Here is a 20,405-nt window from a genome sequence, read left to right as displayed (position 1 = left end):
ATTTTCCTCGTACCGCGAGGTTTACAACACCTTTTAATGCGCTGCGATGTTTATTTATTCACCGAATGGCGCTAATTGCACGAAATCGATATGCAATTAGCTGTTAAGAGATTAGTTTTTTTGTTTGTATTTCACTCTCTCGAGAGCTCTCTCTTTAGAAATTGCTTTATGAAGTTAATACTTCTGTTTACTCTAGTGATAAAACCCAAGAAGATGCCTCGAGCAAATTGACATCGCACGCTCTAATTTTAGTTATCAAAACGTAAACTTAACACACGGCTAGTTACTCATAACCTTCATGGCAGAGCGCTAGCTCTCAAGCACTAATGTTAAGTTTCAGATGAAAAGTCAAGGCAAGACAGCTGGTTTCATGTGACACCCGAAGCTTTAATCCTCATTATCGCAGTACACAATATAAACACAGTGTGGTCTAGACTTAAGCACAAATGGAGTCTGAAACGACCGTTCCAATAGTTGCTTCCAAAGGACAAAATACAACAAGATGAAAATAAGCACTATCAAAAAGATAAAAATTCAGTCTTCTTAAAAAATCGCATCTAAAATGAAAAATACAGAAGCGATAAAAGAAAGCTACGTCAAAGGTCCCAAGAAAGAAGAAAAATGACTGTCCATAAATATAAGCTCAAAATGTTTCAATCTTTTTTTTTTTACTTTTGGTTTGTTTTGCGAGAACTCGTCGTAAAGTGATAGGGATTTTAAGAATTCAATTCCTCCGTTAAAGGTATCAAAAAGATGATAAAAGCACTATATACAAATAAAAAGTTGTTTTTCCTTTTTTCGTCTTCAGTTTTGTTTCACAAGAACACGGTGTGGAGGGAAAGGACAGAAAAGAAAACTTAATCGGTTGGGGAAAAAACACCAACAACAAAAGGCTCTGTCAATAGTTAAAAAACGTTTCTTTTCTGTTTTTTTTTTAAGAGCGCAGATCGATCGCGACAGCTTCAGTTAACAGTTAAACTCCCAAGTCGAACCTTCCAGCTTTGGTGGAGGAGTATGTGTGTGGGGAGGAAGAGGGGGGAGGGGAAACGCATCGTGACTTTCAGTGGTCACAAATCATGCTTTGGTACGCCCTATGGTGTTAACGATCCTGAACGACCCCACCCCCGTTTGGGTTATCCTGCTTCTTTCTATGGTGTTAGTTAGAGATCAAAGGCTCCTGTGAGCCAACTCGTGAATGCAGATGACACATAGTAATTGAAATTTAGACGGCTACGGAAACTTCCTCAAAAGCTAAAAGAAATTATATCTTTGCCCGATTACGTAACGAAAAATGACCATTCTTGTACTATTAAAATGATTGTCAAATTATTCTGTACAGATTGAATAAGCCGATCATTCTGATGCGCCGATTAAAAAAAATCACGTGTTTTTTTTATTCAAAGTTCATAGGAGCACGCCATGTGCAGCTACGTCATGCAAATTCGTGTCCCCGATAGTCCGGGGCTACTGGATTTCGCGATCGGGCTAGTGGATTCTAACCATCACTTGCCCGATGGGCAAGTGAAGTTTTTTTGGGAATTAAAATTACAAAATTACTGTAGGGCAAGCCGATCTCACAAAGGGAAATATGTTCAGCAAAGTATCGCATTACATTTCATGCCCGACATAAATGCGTGAAATTTTTCCTTTGGAGTTCAGTCCACGCAATCCTCAAGTAAAAATAATGAACTATGATAAGCTCTTGCTAAATAAGAATTATTTATCGACTGCGTCCTTTTGCTTTCCCATAAATTACCAGTTGTAAATTTCGAAAATGAAACATTTTTCCCCTGTGAAACCTCTATGAAAGCTGACAAGATCTTAAAGTGTTCATTTCACCAGAAATTTGCATAATTTTGTTTACGACGTCAATGATGCGTGACATGGCACGTTCCGCTTTCGCGTGAAAACTGACAAATTAAATTATTTTTAATTAAATTATTTCTAAATTAAATTATTTTTAATTCATAAAAGAAACTGCACTTTGTAGAAAAAAACGAAAAAAACCTATAACTTTGCTCAGATTCAACGAAAAATCTCCATTCTTACACTGAAATGATTGTCAAATTATTCTCTACAGAATGAATGAGAGAATTCTGACGCGTCGTGAAAAAAAATTTTCACGTTTGTTTTTTTCACTAATTGAGTTTACGACCCCGGACTTTCTGAAAAACTGAAAAAAACTTGTAACTTTGCTCAGATTGAACGAACAATCTCCATTCTTGCACTAAATGATCGTCAAATTATTCTCTACATATTGAATAAGAATTTCCTGATGCGCCGTGAACAATAAATGTTCGCGTGTTTTTCCCACTAATTGAATTTGAAACTCACTCACTGCGCACGCCCGAAAGTTAACGACAAAACCGACCGACTGATCGACCAAGTCAAAAGCCAGCTATCGCTATAACTCGTTCATTGCGCATGCGCGCATTCACGAGTTAAAAAGGATATCAGAAGACGTAACCAGTTGCGAGAATTGGGAGGTTTTCTTGGGGGCGAAAATGAACTTAAATCGCAACCACGAAACAAGAATCTGGTACGTTGTTGATTTTCACTTTAAAATTTCCGACATGCGCTCTCTCTGGGGGCAGCCACCTGCCTATTTTGGTCTCGACCGTCGATCCATTAACTTTTTAATATAAAGCTCTCGACACAAGCCATTTTACTACAGATTCTAATAAATTCTGCCTAAAGCCAACCGTTGCAGAAAGGTTCGACTTCACTGTGTTTACAAAGCTAAACAGGTCTATAAGTTCTGTTAAAGGTGTTCGTTTTGATAGTCGTCGATAGTCCTACTTGGAGGCGTTTTCTCTTTTCCAAAACTCGTCTCGCCGTTTTCTTGCCCGTTCAAGTGTCTCGGAAGCCGTGGACGCTCGACTTGACATGGCTGATACGGAGAGTACATCATCATCTCTTCTCCCTTCTCTACCCTCCAAGGTAGCTACTGGACTGACCCCAGGGGGCTCCGGAGGGGATCTCTCCTGCACCTTGCGTGGAGGGGTGTAGGATCTTGCATCATCGCCTAATCCAATACTAGAGGCAGGACTGGCTGGTCTTAGCTCTCTTTCTTCCTTCGGTGGAGGAGCAAAGCCGTCACGCGAACGAGGCTTCCTTTGATCAGAAATCGACAGAGATTTCTCAAAGCTGTCATTCAAGATATTCGTCGTCAAATCAAGGTGGTGTCGTCGGGAGATTCTCGTATCCCGAAGCTCTGGAGTCGGGGATCGGCCTCGCTCGAGGACCATTTCGTCATGTTCGGAATTCGTCTCTACTCGCCTGTCATCCGATTCCCTCGGAGAGCGCGCCCGATCTTCGGCCCAAGCTTCGCGCCTTCGTGGTGGTGAGGAGCTCCTCGTGCGGTAACGCGGCTTTACTTCTTTGCCCCGGCTCCTTTCTTCGGCTGGGGAATAAGAATGCTGCGACTCGGAGCGAGAGCTCGCTCGTTCCGCCTGCTCTCTGTTCATCTCGTCGAGACTTTCGCGCGAGAAGTGTGTGCCTCGTGCGTGTTGAGAGTAGCCATATGCTTCATTACGACGGTCCAATGCCTGAGAGACAAGAACGCATTATCAGACGTGTGAGACTCTCGCACGATAAGTGACGTTCTCGCGCGTGGTGTGAACAGTCAGGGGCTGTGTTACAACAATATACCACATGTATGAAATATCATATAATTTGCTGTACGAGCAAGAACCGGAAGAGGGGAAGTGGGGGGGGGGGAGGGGGGGAGGGGGGGGAGATGAGGCTTCACCCCAAAGGGGTACCTTATGCACCCTCTTAGGATACGAAAAGGTGTAGACATTATAAAATTTTAGTATTTAGGGAGGGGAGGGGGGTACAAAATTTGACTGTGAATTGACATGGTTGCAATGTATAGTGTAGATGGGGCAAAAAAAAATACACTGAACAGAAAATCCCAGCAGATATTGCAATGCAAAGATAGACGCTGGTGGTTGGAAAAAGATTTATAATGGTTTCTAATGCGCAAGGTGGCTGGGATAGTCAAAGACTTTATAATTAATAGTACCAGACTTGTCTGGCACTGCTCGATGGTTTTAATTTCGACTACATCCCACCACCAAGCGACTGATCATGAGACAAGAGCACAGCCTGCCCACATGCCAACAATGATCACTGTCTAGACTGTTTACAGTCCCCCTATTTTTCTGTGGGATTCTCGAGACTGGTACGCTTCGATGGAGTTGCCGCCATCTTGGTTTGTAAAAGCGAGCATGATCTGGGAAGAGTGTCCAAACTACCCCACTCCTTCCCCCCTTGGTAGTTTAGACACTCTCCCCAGATCACACTCGCACAAGATGAAGCCATCGAAGCCTTGTAGTCTCGAGAATCCCACGGAAAAATAGGGGGCTGTGAACAGTCTAATCACTGTCTTGATCTGACGACATTTTTCTGCGAGGGTCTTCAAACTGATTAAACTATCAAATGTAATGTGTCAGCCATGTGAAACTTCCACATACCTGAGTAAACCAGTCAGGTGTTTTTTTCTTGTTCTCCTAAAACATTAATTAAAAGCAGGAATAATTATGAGCAGGAACCCAGCTACATAAAGATTCTCACATTAAAACGATAAAAACGTACAAAACCATTAAAAAAACCAAGAAAATATGAAAAACCGTTTCTTGCTGTCTGTTTTCTTCCTATATTCTTATATATATTCTTCCTATGCTTTCTTCCTGGCTGTTACTATTATCACTATGCAGTGAATTGCATGCCTGGGCATTTTTTGCGTTATTTTAATGAATTACATGTTGCATGATTTTTTGCCTTTTGGGTGCCATTTTACTGCCTAATTTTGCCACAATTCACTGGAACTTTAATGGATGAAATCTTAGTTTGTCCATTAAATGATAAATGCTGGTCAGTGTAAATGTATTATTTAATTGGCACCATTTAAGGATGTGTCTACTTTTGTTACTGCTCATATGTTCTGCGCATCTCAAGATACTCCGGTTTCCTATGGGTGGTGCCTACCAAATTATACAGGCCTGGGATATTTTTGTGCAGTTTAATTTAAAACTATGCGAAGAAAGCAGAACTTAGCAAGGGCTCTTGGTATCCAAAAAAGAAAATTTAGGGTAACCATGCATTTTTCAGAGATAATTTTAATAAAGCTTCAACTTAAAAAAAAAACATTGCTTTGCATTTCACTGGTTTTTTAGAATAATTGTTGCTTAATTATCTCTAAAAATGCGTGGTTACCTCCAATCTTCGTTTTGGATTTCAATAGCCCTTGCTAAGATCTGCCTTCCCCACATAGTCATAAACAACACAAAAAAATTCTTTATTTAGTAGGCACCATCCTTAACTGACTTTTTGCTCAATTCATTAAATTTTAGGTATTATTTTATCGTTGTTTTCTTTTAATTTTTTCATTCTTTCATTGACCCTTTTCACATTATGTGATTGCTTTTTCCTTGACTAACCTTTACGTCGTATGTTGCCCCAGCATTAACAGGAGTTTCTAACCACAGACCATCAACATATTTGAATTTCACTGGTTGAGCATAGCGACTTGTGTACTCTGTGTTGAAGACCCTGATACAGCGAGGAAAAGCAGCAATAATTAAGAAAGTATACATATAAATGTTATTCTATCAAAAAAAAAAATTGCTAAAGAATGCAGAATTGTACACACTACACAATAATATACACAAGTCCTTTGATTTCCTATGCAGATACAGTCAACTCTCTTTATTGCAGACACCCTCGAGGACTGCGAGTTAAGTGTCCTTAATAGCGAGAGTCTGTGAATTTATTTCAGTCAAACATCTGTAATTTATATTTGCCGGGGATTTAGCTGCTGTCTGCATTATTGGGGTGTCCGTAATAGCGAGGTGTCTGCAAGGCGAGAGTTGACTGTACTTTGACTTTGGTAAATTTAAGGTGGGCCAGGAAGATGGAAAAACAGAGGCTGGAAAAGTGGGGTTAATAATACCTGAGAAACCCAAAATACCCCACCCCCCCTCCCCCCCCTCTGGGGCCCTCTTACTCCCACTTGAACTAAAAATTAATACAAAATTAAAATAGTATTAATTACTTTTGTTCACGTTCTGGTGATCTCATGTATTGTGAGTCATCTGAAGGTTTCAGCAGTCTGGCGTCTCCAATGCTTGTAGCACTGCGAATACCAGCTGGAGGGAGACGATCAGGGCTCACTTCTGAAACAAGAAAGTATCTCACAACTCAATTTTCAACTGATGAAATAAAATGAAGAAGTTTCTCCAGACCTGACAAAAAAGGTGGGTAAAAGTGAAGAACAGCTCACCTTGAGTGACTGTCAGCCAACAGATTACCAATACTCAGCTAGAGGAAAAAATTTGACTGAAACACCCTGAAACCTATCACCAAAATAACATGGCACAAAAACAACAGTCTTTTAAAAACTTACCAAAAGTGTACATATTAGAAAGCTTACATTCATTTGGTTACCGCCGACATATCATTACCACTATGGAAAAAACTGTAGACCAACAGTCGGCCAACAGTTGCCCGATTGTTGGCCAACTGACGGTCGACTGTTGGTCGACTGTCGGGAAACATCAGTGGAGCTGAGCTGTTCTTTACTTTTACCTAAAAGTGCATATATTTCCTCACCTCCTTTGTTCCCACCAACTATTTTATGCGGACTTTGCTGTTGTTTGGGTTTGCTCTTTTGTTTTGCACTTTTTGAAGTCTTTGATCTTCCCTTGTAGTCTACAAAGTCTCCTTTATAAGTACTCTTTCTCTTTATTCTGTCGGGTATGTAAACCGTTCTGTTAATATTCCTTGGTTGTTCTTTGAATACTTTTCTCTCTGCTGCAAGGATTGGTGTCTCACTTCTGTTAATAACTGTATCTCTTTTGCTCTTCTCCTAAACATAGAAACAACAAGATGTAGGAAGAGAATTTACAAATTACTAGATTGTCAGAATCAGAGGCAGTGTTATATTATAATTTCAGAAAAAATTATAATAAAAAAAAATTTCTCCATGTTTCCATAAAGTTATAGTTTTGACAAATGTATATTTTTTGGTATCAAATCATTGCTTAATTTACACCTCCCATCACCATTAGATCCCACTTCACCCCTCCTACCAGGTTACGCTGTACACATATACAGGGGTTTCATTAAGATTTTTATGAGTATTGGGAAAGACTGGGTTGTGCACCTGGGCGGGAGAGGTAACTTGGGTGTAGTCTTGATCTATTTAAAAAATTGGTTGAGGCGTTAAAAGCAGCCAGGCAAACTCCAGGCTATACAGACAGTCAGTTTGCCCAGCACCCTGCTCTTAATGAAACCCCTGCTGAATAGATATAAGCATGAAATTCCTGCAGAAGCTATTTTAACCAGGTTACTGGTCTCTTTCCAGTACCTCTTTATGCCTTCTGTCTGCTGGAGGTGAGCGGGATCTGTACGATTCACCATCAGTTTTCAGCCACTCTCTATCTGGTTGTTCCTTTACTGTGACAGTCGTGAAGATGTTGTGGTTCTTTTCATATGGCACCATTCTCTTTCTTTGTAGTGGAGGTTCATGAATAGTACCCAACTGACTCGATTGCAGCCCTGCCCTCGGTGTCGACCCATTGCTGTTGCTGCCATAGCTCAATGATCTTGTCACCTCACCCTTCACGGTATTTGGACGTCTCGATTGAAATTTTTTGTAATTGGATAAGTATTCTGATTCGTACCACTGTGGAAGTGTGTAACAAAACAAGACAATGAGTGATAATATTCTCTAAAGGAAACATTTCTAAAGCAAGAAATTGATCAGGAAGATGTTGTTGAAGATTAGTTCTGGATCTTCTTTGGTTGAGAGCAGCATTTAATAAGCAAAGCTAAAAGGGAATTCACTGAACTCTTTACTGGAAGCTAGTCTGTTGGTTGGATAATTTCTACACAAATTGTGCGCACAATCGTTGATTATTACAGTATATGCTTTAATTGATGCAATCCACAGGAATATAAGGAAACAGTTTTTTGAGACACAAAATAATATTGTTCTACCTGTAACTATAGGGATGGTGTTGATTTTAATGTAATGCCATTAATTATTTATTGGTCAGAAAGTTTAATACATGTATATGAAACAATTTGGTAATCCAGCTCACTCATCAGAAATATTTTTAAAGCTGACTCCTAAAATTACACCAGTTACAACACTGTACAATTATACATGCAACAGCAATTAAAATCAATTTAATAAACCTGTTTAAAGATCTGTCATTTAATTAATGATCCAATTAGTTAACATCAAAATTATGACGGATTATTATTGGAGACATAATATTACAAAGACACCATGTTTAATTTTTAAAAGAATCATCATGGAAAGGAAGATAATGAATAAATCTTCGTAGGGTACTTCATTTAAAAGCACTAAACCATATTCTCACCCCTAGCTCAAAATTAAAAGCATATGCGATATTGATCAAAAGCTGACAATGTTGGGCAGCACAAGTTTTGTTTTGTAAACATGACATACAGACAGCAAGAAATCAATATGCTACGCGACCTCCTTCATCTATCTGCACGAGTAAAAGAAAACACCGGATAATAGAAAACTCGAGGACCGAACAAGCTGGGCCACCAAAGGTTACTTTTATAAGGATCTTTGCAATGATCGATCGATTACATCAATGAAGTATTCAAAGATGTACTAAACAACATCACAACTTCAACTGCTTCAAGAAACTCATTGCTGTAGGTGCTAATTAATTTACCTTGGAGCGCGGTGCAGGCATTTCGGAAAAGAATTATCTTCACCAAAACAACACACAATGATCAAAAGATGGTCCAAACGGCCAGGATAACCATTTATGAAGGAATCAGAGGCAAAAATGACAACCAAACGCTACCGACATCTACAGGCACGCTTCGCGTACTCTTGGCAACACAAGACGCTCTCTGTTGATCAGCTGACTGAATGAAAGCGAGGCCGGCCACAGGAACACCAATTTTTGACCGATTGGTTTTTCCCTTTAAAAAGTTTGAAAAATCAGGAGCTTATGACCCATAAGCTCCTGGAAAAATACAAAGACTTTATCATAAAAAATAAGAGTTCCCATGTTTTATTGGTTCCAGTGTATTCTTCCCTCTTAGTATGGTCAGTTGCGTTGGTTCGAAGCAATTAATATCAGTTTGGATTTGTATCTGTTAGATTCTTTCCTGCGCAAAGATGGGAATAAAAAATGCCAAAAAAAAAAACTAATAATAATAATAAATAAATAACAGAGTCTGGACAGTGGTAAGCCAGTAACGATTTTTTTCTTTAGTTTAATAGAAAAATCGTTGAATTATTTGTAAATCAAACTTTGTAAGATACATTTCAAAAATTTTATGCATATGGCGAGTCGGTTGCTTGGGTAAGCTGTGGTCGGACTCCTGACCATGCGCATTTCCACTCAAAATGATCCAACATGGCGGACTCACCTGCAATAAGCGACTTACAATCCGAACAAATCTTGCCCGAGAGAAAGAACAATGAAAGCGGTGAAAGGAAGAATCATGATAGAGAGAGATCCCTGAATAGCGTGAGTGCCGCTGCTAGAACAAAGCTTGCTCAATTGATCCAACTAGCGAGCGAAGCGGAGGCTGGAGGCCAAACCGATTATAAGAAAGTTGTGGACACTGTTTTTGACTCGGTAGGGCAATATTTTTTATTTGTATAAGAAATGTTTCTTTTATTTTATACAATCTGCCTTTATGCTCCTTATTTTTGCCTGATCACAAGTTTAAATTTAGGGATCTTAGATCGCCGGGTGCGATTTGATATTGGACTAGCAAAATGTATTTTTTTAGGACTCGGAAATATTTTTCCAGATGGTTTGAGCGTATGTTGATTACATGTCTTTTTGTATTTACGAAAAAAATTTTAATTAATAATTTTGTCTCATATTTAGCTCGTCGATGGAGCTTTTGACCTCGAAGCACGATTCACCATCAAAGATTCATCAGAGCTCATCATACTACTGGAATTGCTAGGACACTGTAATGTGTCATTAAAGGTGGGCAGATCTCTACATTTATAAACATTTTTCTAACAACTTAAGCTCACAGCAGTGCCAAGGAATAAATTTTCTTCAATTGACACTTAAGAAAATTATACTCGATCTGCAGCACAGGAAATTATTTCTTAAACAGCTTTCATTTTATTAAATGGTCACACGCTGGGATTTCATCCACAGTCTCGAAAGGTAGAACAACATTAAGAATTAAGACTTACTTTACTGCACGCTTAGATCACTCAAGACTTAATGCATCCAAGATCTTTGATCTTCGATCTTTTGATATCTCCATTTTTGCTAGTTTACTCTGCGCTCTTTTGTATCGATCGTTGGCGATTGTTTTTTGACAAATCTGAATTTAGCTGCATTGTCAAGGATACAGCACAGAAGACGAAATATGTTGTATTTTTTTGCTCTCGAAATGAACCTAACATCTATTGTATTTTTTTGAGGAGCTGGTTTGTAATCATGGCAGGTGTCATTAATCTTATTTCTTTTCCTAGAAAATAATTGTAAGCTTTGCTTTAAGCTTAATTATATTGATTGCCTGGCAAAGATTAAATATGTTTTTTTTTGTCTGAATGTGGAATCTGTTTATATGTACTAGCTAGCCAATTTAAATTTTCAAGTTAGTGTCAGTAGTAAAATCAAGTACACAAAAATGTCAAGTTCAGTTTATGAATTCACATCAAAATTTAAGCAAAAATCATTATGTGATTGTTTTCAGTGACAAACATGTACAACTCCAGTGCTTAAATATCGATGCAAAGAAACAGATATTGGTAATGTTCACCTGTAGCGATATTAGGCAAATTCATATTGGAAAGTGAAAAACCTGTCTCTTATCTGACAGAATACTGACTGTACATGTCTTGACATAAATCTAAGTTTGTCAAAATTGTCTTAAAACTATGACTTGCTAAATTTAGATTGTAAAAACTGTTGAAAAAAGGTACATGTAGAGGATAAAAACTCATAAATTTCTGATTTATCCATGGAATGTGTTCAAACTTTAAATGGTTTTCAATCTAAGATGAGTTTTCAGCCTGATTTTCCAAACAGTTTGGGGAAAAAAATGGACAGAAAAATGGCAGGTGGGAACCTGATCTTGCACTTCATCGGATTATTATTAGACATGCTTTCTGTCTTGGCACAAGTTTCCTGTCTTAGGAAGTTTCCTTTCTCCAATATGTAGTCAGCAAATGCAGCACAGTTGGATCTGTTGTTTCCAGCTGTGTTATTGTTATTTTTTCCCAGACACGCATACATTTTATTTACCGCCAATAATTCATAATTACAAAATTGCACTTTTTCACTTACATAGATTGCTCTTTTACATAAATTACAAACAAATTAATATTGAAAAACAACTTAGTTTACAAAATGGGGAGGAGACCACAGGAAGCCAAAGGCTTGTACATTGAGGTCTCCTCTTGATATGATTTTAATGTAAAATAAAGTGGAGACTAGAAGGATGCAGCAAAAGAAAGGTTGGGCTTGTAAGTGTGTGCTCGTCACTGGACAAGAGAGCAGATAACCGTGCAATCGTTTTTTGAAAGTAGCAAGGACAGGAGAAATATTTGAGATGGATGTTGGAACAGAATTCCAAATTTATAATTTATACAATAATTTATAAAACATTAACAGGATGCTTGAAATTCAACACCAGCCCCACTAACTTGAGTATTTTTTGTTGCCCATGGGAATTATTAATGGTGTTTTACTTTGCATGTACAATTTTTACATGCAATAACCACTGTTTAGGTGAAAAGAGGAAAACCAACAGTAAAAACCAAAGAGCAATTTAATGTTCTTGCAACATCCAACATGCAAAACTTTCAAGTATACCGTCCTGTGTCACTGATAAGAGATCAGGTGTCCCATGGGTTTTCGTTTGCACACCTCCACATTCCTTTCTCCCTAATTCCTGTTCTTTGTGTTTACTTAATATGTGGAAATAAAAAAACTTGAAACTTGAAACCGATTGACTTGTTATCTTGTGGCTGATTTGTTTGTTTTATTAACTTTGAACAGGTTGAAATTTTAGGGTTGCTCATTGCAATTTTGAGAAAGAGCATTCCTAACTTGCAAGCAGCCACCAAAATTGGTCTTATTGAAAGAGTGTTATGTCGACTATCACAGGAGAGGGAAGTTGTTGCAGGTGAGCAGATAATTTCCACATATTATTTGATATTTAATGTTGACTTAATAATTCTTTTTTCAAACCCAGTATTAATAATCCATGAAGAGAAAACAAAGGAATTATTTCTATGGCAACCATGAAGGAGTTTGAATTGTGATCTTTTCAAAATGTATCATAAAATTGGGTGAACTTTTGCTTTGAATTTCCCCAAGAATTATTTATGATTTGAGAAGCTTTTAATATTATTACAGTGCAACAAACTCAACCGGGGCCACCCAACATTGATCAGCCAATCACAGGTCACGTTTACAACAAAGGAGTCTGGCTTTGGTAGTTTGTAAACCAATCAAAAATGATGAGTGTCAGTTTTTTCAGTGGCCCTGGTTGAGTTTGTCGCACTGTAAATGCTCAAAAAAATGTTAAATCCATTTTCCAAACACTTTGTTAAAAAACTGTGCTGTACCTCAATTTTTAAACCCATAATTTTCTTGGCGTTTGGAAATTGGATTAAAAACACTTCGTCAAGTGAGATGACTGATGTTACAGCACAGCATGCAAACGTGTGCCATCAATTTATTTGAAACATCATTCCAAACAACCAAACCTGAGTACAATAATTTATTGAGGTTTGATTGTACCATTCAACATTTTATTTGCTGGTGGATACTAAAGGCTTGACTTCCTTGTTTTCAGACAAACTTGTGGAGCTGTTAGGAATTTTGTCCAGTTATAGCATCACTGTTAAAGAACTTAAGACATTACTGGCCACTTTGAAGGGCGTGAATGGAAAATGGGTAAGTTATAAGTGATCCCTTTTCTCATTACCTGTCTGTGTACGGTGTATTGAATATCTTATTATAAGGAGAAATTGGATTTTGATCATCCATAGTCTGGGTTTTTACCAGGAGTTTTAGAAGGAGGGAAATTGGTTGATCTTCACAGGTGTACAAAAAAAAGAGAAAGAAAGAAAGAAAGAAAAAGAAAAAAAGAAAAAACGTTACTGAGTAGTACAAAAGTAGCCGGGCAAAATCATGTTGATGACTGGCCAATCTGCCTGATTGCAAGCACTTAATGAAATGCTTGCATATTAGCCCCAGAGTGATTACTATTCCCAAATCTCCCTCCAACACCCTCTCCCATATGAGATAGATAGATACTTTATTATAAACACCATTGCAGCCATAAGCTGAATTACGGGATATGTACAAATTGTGTAGTTCCAGAAAATATCCATACCCCCACCACGGAGGGAATTTCACATAGGACCCCCCCACCCCCCAAGATTTTCCATTTTCGAGGTTTTTTTTTAACCCCCCCACCCCTTCGGAAATTCCTCAAATACAGAATACACCCCCACCCCCCTCTGGAAAAGTTTTATTTCAAAAGAACGCCTCAAAAATCAGTTTGATGTGAACATTTCAGAGATATCAAGAACTGCCTACACGAGGAGAAAATATGCGTTATCGAAGAGCGCGTGTGCTGTTCAATTTCACCGGTAGATTTACCAAAAAGCTCTTGATACTGAAATAATTGTTGTGTTTTATATTTACCTGTAGTCATTGACATCAAACTTTACCATTAGCTTTGCTGAAGATTTTAAATCTAAATTGTTGGAATAAGTCCCGCAATGCAAAAATGTGTTTTCATTTAATTTGCATATGTCATGTTTACGTTCCTGTGCAAATTTGTAGGAGATCAAAAGGGTTATCGCTTTAGCTCTACTCAATCAATATTTCTCATGGTAATCATTCAGTCTAGTTATTTTAGTCAATAGTTTTCCTATTGAATCGGAATAGCTTGGACAAAGTAAGCATAAAGCAGGGCAGGGAGACAAATTGACCTTTCAGATCGTAGACGAAATGGAGCTGCAAAACGAAATTAGCATGTTCACGTTCTTATGTAAATTTTGTATGAGATCAATAACGCATTAAAAGAACGTTGAATTGGCTCTATTTTGCTGAATTTTGGCATAGAAATTAAGTTAATAGTTTTGGACTTTGAGTTGAAATATGTTGGACAAAATAAGTTTTAACACGGGTCAGTTTTGACAAACTGATCAATTGACCCTGGAAATCGACCTTTGCCAGTAACTTTATACAAAAATAACAAACAAATATTTCAATGTTTTATGTAAAATTGGGGCTTTCACTTTATAGCCATACAAAAGTTTCCCTTTTAAACATTGATACAAATTCAATTGTAGCCAGTGAACAATATTTTTCTACGCAAGAAAGTTTCACAAACAACAGTTTTATAATAACTGAGTCACGCAACGCAGACAAAGATTTCTTGTCTCACTTGGACTACTTTGCTTACAAAGGCTTTTCGGAGAAAGGAAACATGTTTTTAATGTAACAAGGGTTTCTTTAAGACAGTTAAACAAAGTTACGTCTTCAAGAAAGATCTACGAAGTTGCTAAGTTGGTAAGTTACAATTTTGAACAACTATGTCTGACATGAACGTGAAGTTGACCCTCTGGAAACTTATCCAACCATTCACCCCTCCTCCCCTCTGGAATTTCCTGGGCCATTGACCCCCCCCCCCCCCCCCCACCCCTCTGGAATTTCCAATTCCCTCCGTGGTGAGGGTATGGATATTTTCTGGAACCACACATTCTAATAATAACAAAGAGAAAATAAGAAAGTTATCTACATCTTATAGACATGGCTAAAAATAAAACTGTTCTTCAAACGCTCGGTCTTACATAGGGGGAGAGTGAAATCACTTTTGCGTCTCAGTGCATATTTACAACTCTTCCTTTGAGGGAGGAGGCTATGGAGACTGTGGGTGGGGTTACAGACGATCTTGTCAAACAGATCGATTGAAATCTTTTCTCTCCTCTCATGAAGTTTCGGTAGGCCAACTGTTTCTAGTGCTACACTATATGACAGGTCAGGATAGATGATTCTGAATGCCCTTCTTTGGATCTGTTCCAAATCTACACTAATGTAGTTTGGTAGAGAACGATGGAATACAGGACTTGCGTTTTCCAGGACGGGCCTAATACATGTCACATAGAATTGCACCAGTTCACTTGGTGCCACTCCGGATCTCTTGAGTTGACGTAAAAAGTAGAGATGAGAGGAACATTTTCTATTAGTAATTAGTTCAGAGCTGTGCATGTTCCACTATAAAGCGTGGCAATATTAGCTGAAGCATGAGCCAAATTCGAGCCTGAGTCTAGTGTGAGTGCCTTCCTAGTTTTCACTTTTCGTGTTCGTAAAAGATACCAGCAAGGATTGGTCCACAGTCTGGTGTATGGTCAAGATATCAGACAGTATTAACACGTCCACTGTAATTGTTCTGATTACGTTATTTCCCAGCTCACTTCCTTTCAGTCAAAATCCTTACCCAGCCATTATTTTTACGAGTATTCAGGACTGAGAGATGTACACTGTAAGTAACACTACTAAGAGAAGGGGTGCACAGAATAAGGCCCTAAGTGACTTTTGATGTAAGGTCAAATTTTCCTTTTGTTTCACAAAAGCGAACAATACAAGGCAGTTTGGAAGGAGAATCTAACAATTTATCAGATGTCACTTAGGGTTTTTTTCCAGACACCCCTTCAGTTGGAAGACAGTGTAACTGTAGGTGAAATCAATTATTGTTGTTGATCAATCCATGTAACATTCTTTCCTGGCAGCCCTGCCATACTGTGAAGTTGTTAACTGTCTTGAAGCTGATGTTGGAGAAACGTGGACCTGATGTTTATTTCAGTTTTTCTGGGCAGGAGGGAGCGGTGAGTGGTTACATTAATATCAATGTTGAAAATTGTCAAATTATATCCTCTCATCTTAATGTGAGGAGAAATAATTTATTGAAATTAAATGCCTGTTCCTTGTGAAATGGATGGACTCCTAGCTATGCTGTACATCTGTGATGAGAGAAAAATAATATGTAAACAATAATAGTTCTATGCCAAGAACAATACTCTTGTTCTTAATAAAGGACTAAATAACTGGCGAAACAAAAATCACCAACAAACTAGTGCCAGGCCCCTATGCTTTGAATTAGCCATTTTGCCCTTGCTTCAGTCCATGACCCCAGACATAATGCCAACCACCAATAGTCCGCCTCTCAGCACAGGCATGAGGCACCTCCTTGGTATATGTAAGTTGTAACATCACCAGCCAAGGACCCTTATCCGGTATTCTTTCTGGTCCATGAGTTTGAACTGAGCTTTGCCAGTACATTCCCTGCCCAACTTGGCCCTGACACTTGAGCAGAAACCTGAGATAAAATTATATACTTAAGTTGTTTTGATTTTTTCACAGGCTATCACATTACCACCCATTTCAAAATGGCCACTGCAGTCAGGTTTTACATTCTCAACATGGCTTTGTCTCGACACATCACACCTGGCAAATGCTGAGAAGTGCAAACCATACTTATACTGGCAAGTTGCTATGCATTACTGTGGAGAATGTTTTAATCTGTTGGTCATCATGATAATGAAACAAACAAACAAAGAAACAGACACTTAGCAACAAAAAAATAAAATAAACAAAAATAAAGGAAAAACCTATGTGTATGTTGCAGTGCAAACTTTTCTTGGTTTAAAAATTTTCAAACCAGTTTGATTCTTATTTTTTTTGTCTCAGATTATGGTAATGAATACTGCACAAAGGAAAATAAAAATTAAACTGGTTTGAAAAATTTTAAACAAAAAAACACACAAAAAACCACAACATGTATGGTACATTTGTCATAAGAAGTCAACTTTTTGATAAAAGGCCTTGGAAATGACAATTAACTAGTAAGATCATACAGTACATACTAGTTATTAAATAAATTATCTTTGCTCTGCACCTATTTGGTGTGTTTGTTACAGTAAATATACCACACATTACAGTCATCTTCAATTTCAACTGACAGGGGAAATTATTGAATATAAATTTGCTAATAATAAAATAATTTTTTTATGTCTTTGTGTTATTGTAGTTTTCGGACTGGAAAAGGTCTTGGATATTCCGCCCATTTCTCAGGTCCTATGTTGGTATTAGAATGCGCTGTAAAAACTGGGAAACGTGACAACAAAGTCCTTCATCATCTGGTTAAATTTGAATTTCATCCTCAAAAGGTAACAACCTATTTGATGATCTAATCTATAATTGATTTTTGTCCAGTTAATGAGCATTTTGGGTGGAAAACATTTAAAAAATAAAGGTTATAGACTGTTGATTTTTTGTATTTTTCAGTGGTACATGGTTACAGTTGTGCATGTCTACAACAGATTTCACTCCAGTGAGATTCGATGTTTTGTCAATGGGAAAGTAGTGTCTACGGGAGAAACAACCCTTGTTCATGCAAACGAGGTAAGTTTTACAACTTGATGAGTCTTTATAAGGGAGCTTTCCATTTACCATAATTGGTGTGATAGACCAGTTATTTTGCCCAATATGTAATATGCCAATTTATGGAGAACATGCTTTTTGTATTGTCTGTGAAAATGGTATGGGCCATTTTGCAGAAATTTGAAGTACAAGCATTTGGCTATCCTTCAATATTATTGCAAATCAAAGCATTCTACAAGTATTTATCAGCTCAGTGACCGGCCAGGCCAGCCAGTTCTGACTTGTAATGAAAAGCGTCGTAAGTTAAATTTAAAGGACAAGGACAATCTTTTTTAATCTTTTTCTTTTATTTACTATTAATTAAACTGGAATTTAAGTTCACAGTGACCCAGGGCTAGCTTAATCATGCGTTGAACAACTGGCCCCAGAAGTCTACTGTGTACTAATAATGACATTGTCATGATCGTAGTTTGTCGCTTCCTACTAACAAAACATTTTTTTCTTTTCTCTGGCAGCCGTTTGACAAGTGTTACATAGGTTCTTCACCCAAAGCTGACAGTACAAGTGTGTTCTGTGGTCAGATGGCAGCTGCATATGTGTTTTCTGAGGCACTCAGTGCACAGACTGTTGGAGCTATGCACCGACTGGGACCTGGATACAAGGTGTCTGCTGTTTGAATTATCGAGTTAATAAAATCTAACTATTTTAGAAAATATCCAGACCCCTCCTGCAGAAGGCTCCTTTTGGACCTCTCCCAAGTACAATTACACTTCATGTTTAGTGTACATGTAGTTTGCTTTAAAAACGCCAGCTTCTGTGAACCCTCTCCTCATCAGAATTTCCAATGATAATTTCTCTGGAGGAGATACATTGTATGAATGTTATCTGGAACCACACACTGGTTCTTTGATCGATCAGTCAGTCAGTCAGTCAGTCAGTCAGTCAGTCAGTTAGTCAATCAATCGAATGTACCAACAGGTGTACGCATATGTGCAATTGTGTTAGAGGATGCCCCTTGAACAAACATGTTCCAAGTGCTCATAAAATTTAGTTACTTTGAAATCATCAATTGTATGACATCGCACTGGGTTTTATAACCAGTAGTAACATTGTTGTTGCTTTTAATTTAGGGCCAGTTTAAGTTTCATGCTGAGATTGATACTCCTCTCTCAGAACAGGACAGAAAGGTACTTTGATTTGCTTTCACAGCACTTTTGAACCTGTACTAGTTAATGAATGGATACTCAGTCATGGCCCCAGCCACATGCAATCATTATATAAGTTACATTTTTAACCTCCCACAAGAACATCATTCTCTTTAATGGATTCTTTAACATGGTCTCAAGAATGTCCACTTATGGGAAGTTTGACTGTACTTAATATCTAATGTCTTTATAAATTATCTTTCATTTTTCAAAATGGTACTTGGAAAGGTTAGCATTTTAGTAGATTCAAGGAAAAAAATGGACTGTTCTTGCAGTCAATTAATTAGATTGTACGATTCAATTCTTCTGGACTGCTTGGAGCAGAAAATGATTACAACGATTCATAATAATATTATTTTATTAAGTACTGACTTCATGTCTGTTGTCAGGTGTTATATGAAGGCCACTTGTCCTCTGTAATCATGTTCATGTACAGCCCTAAAGCATGTGATCAACAGTTGTGTCTTGAAGCGTCACCCACAGAGAACCATTCCTTCTTCTGCCACTCACCACATGCTCTTATGTTGGAGGTGAGATGTGAATGTTACGGAGCACAGAAATATTTAAAAAGATGCGAAACGATGGTTATGGGCAGGCTTTCTTTTATAATTAAAGTCCCTTGGCAAGGTTCTGCTGTAAGGATCTGTAGGTGGCCTACTGCATATATGGATGCCCACCTTTTTGGAGGATTTCATGAAAATGTCCTGAAAGCATAGTGGTTGGGTGAGATTGGCAGGGTGCTGGATCAAATGCACATTTTTGTGGCACTAGTTTGGACTGAACAGTAATTTCATTAAGGGCTGGGCACCATGCAAATCAACTGTCTGCAAACATGACTTTGCCTGGTTTCCTTCAACATCTCAACCAATGTTTTCCATAAAATGACAAATCAAGTTTAACATCCTGCCCAGGTGCACTAATCTCTTGCAAGCCTACCTGTTCAAAATCTTAACATTTGAACATTTGAAACCCCTGACTGAGTTGTTTGAGCATCATGACCTAGCTACATTCTTGGTGAAGTATTATGTTATATTGTAGGAACGTTTTCAAGTTTTCAAGTTTCAAGTTTATTCAAAAATGGTTAACATAAAATTCAAAGACAACACTAACCCGCAAGTAGCTAGAGCTAATCTAGGCGGGCAGTGAGAAGACTAATTTACAAGAATTAATTACAGTTTACAGAAATGTACAATTTGTCAGTGAGCCATACAAACATTAAAAAAAAGAAAGAAAAGAAAGTAAGTGAACATATGAAGAAAAGAAATATAAATTGCTATACTCTAAATAGATTGATTTAATTACGATCATGGAAAAATTAGATATTGGCCACTATCCTGTAATTTGCGGTTTTAATGGACACCTTTTCCAAGGATGTCTGCTTATTAATTACAGGGTCTTAAGGTACTTCTTTATGTAACTGGTACTGCATGTGGGCATATTCTTGACTTATATGTGCCATATTCTTTGCAGGGAGTTCAGTCTGTTGTCACTCGTTCACTCCAGTGCATTCTGCACTCACTGGGAGGAATCCAGGTCAGTCATGTTCATAACTTAGTACATTATTAAGTGATTGTAACATCTGCCTTCCCACCAGCAGAGGAACTTCATGTATGCTTATCAATATCAACAGATGCTGCTGCCACTTTTCACTCAACTGGATTTCCCTCAGGGAGGAGCTGAAGATGCCAGTGAAGTTCCTGAAGTAGCAATCTGGTGAGGAAGGATTATTTTTTTTTCAGTGTACGAGCGAGCAGAATTC

General features: G+C 38.0%; 2 protein-coding genes across 3 annotated transcripts in view; one reads left to right on the top strand and one right to left on the bottom strand.

The window, feature by feature from the left end:
• Nucleotides 1-366: 366 nt before the first annotated feature.
• LOC146485685 (uncharacterized) lies at nucleotides 367-8,903 on the bottom strand. Its single transcript, XM_085103030.1, has 8 exons — nucleotides 8,721-8,903; nucleotides 7,373-7,690; nucleotides 6,616-6,871; nucleotides 6,059-6,179; nucleotides 5,445-5,556; nucleotides 4,479-4,514; nucleotides 2,463-3,548; nucleotides 367-1,188 (listed from the first exon to the last, which is right to left on the bottom strand). Exons 1-7 carry the CDS (start codon nucleotides 8,739-8,741, stop codon nucleotides 2,796-2,798), a joined length of 1,617 nt encoding a protein of 538 aa, XP_084959156.1. The 5' UTR covers nucleotides 8,742-8,903; the 3' UTR covers nucleotides 367-1,188; nucleotides 2,463-2,795.
• A 503-nt stretch (nucleotides 8,904-9,406) lies between these two features.
• LOC146485683 (lipopolysaccharide-responsive and beige-like anchor protein) overlaps nucleotides 9,407-20,405 on the top strand; it is a 59,872-nt gene continuing 48,873 nt past the window's right edge. For both annotated transcript variants that reach the window (XR_014863332.1, XM_085103007.1), the window contains exons 1-13: nucleotides 9,407-9,641; nucleotides 9,900-10,004; nucleotides 12,039-12,165; nucleotides 12,841-12,941; nucleotides 15,791-15,886; nucleotides 16,422-16,543; nucleotides 17,089-17,227; nucleotides 17,346-17,462; nucleotides 17,957-18,103; nucleotides 18,572-18,628; nucleotides 19,036-19,176; nucleotides 20,117-20,179; nucleotides 20,277-20,359. Coding sequence is in view for 1 of the 2 variants with exons in the window: in XM_085103007.1 (XP_084959133.1) it covers nucleotides 9,417-9,641; nucleotides 9,900-10,004; nucleotides 12,039-12,165; nucleotides 12,841-12,941; nucleotides 15,791-15,886; nucleotides 16,422-16,543; nucleotides 17,089-17,227; nucleotides 17,346-17,462; nucleotides 17,957-18,103; nucleotides 18,572-18,628; nucleotides 19,036-19,176; nucleotides 20,117-20,179; nucleotides 20,277-20,359 (1,523 nt within the window). In the remaining variant the exon portion in view is untranslated. The remainder of the gene's footprint in view (nucleotides 9,642-9,899; nucleotides 10,005-12,038; nucleotides 12,166-12,840; nucleotides 12,942-15,790; nucleotides 15,887-16,421; nucleotides 16,544-17,088; nucleotides 17,228-17,345; nucleotides 17,463-17,956; nucleotides 18,104-18,571; nucleotides 18,629-19,035; nucleotides 19,177-20,116; nucleotides 20,180-20,276; nucleotides 20,360-20,405) is intronic.

This window comes from Pavona decussata, unplaced genomic scaffold, assembly GCF_977016875.1.
Source record: "Pavona decussata unplaced genomic scaffold, jaPavDecu1.1 SCAFFOLD_25, whole genome shotgun sequence".
Lineage (NCBI taxonomy): Eukaryota > Metazoa > Cnidaria > Anthozoa > Scleractinia > Agariciidae > Pavona > Pavona decussata.
This window is presented reverse-complemented; position numbering and strand designations above follow the sequence as displayed.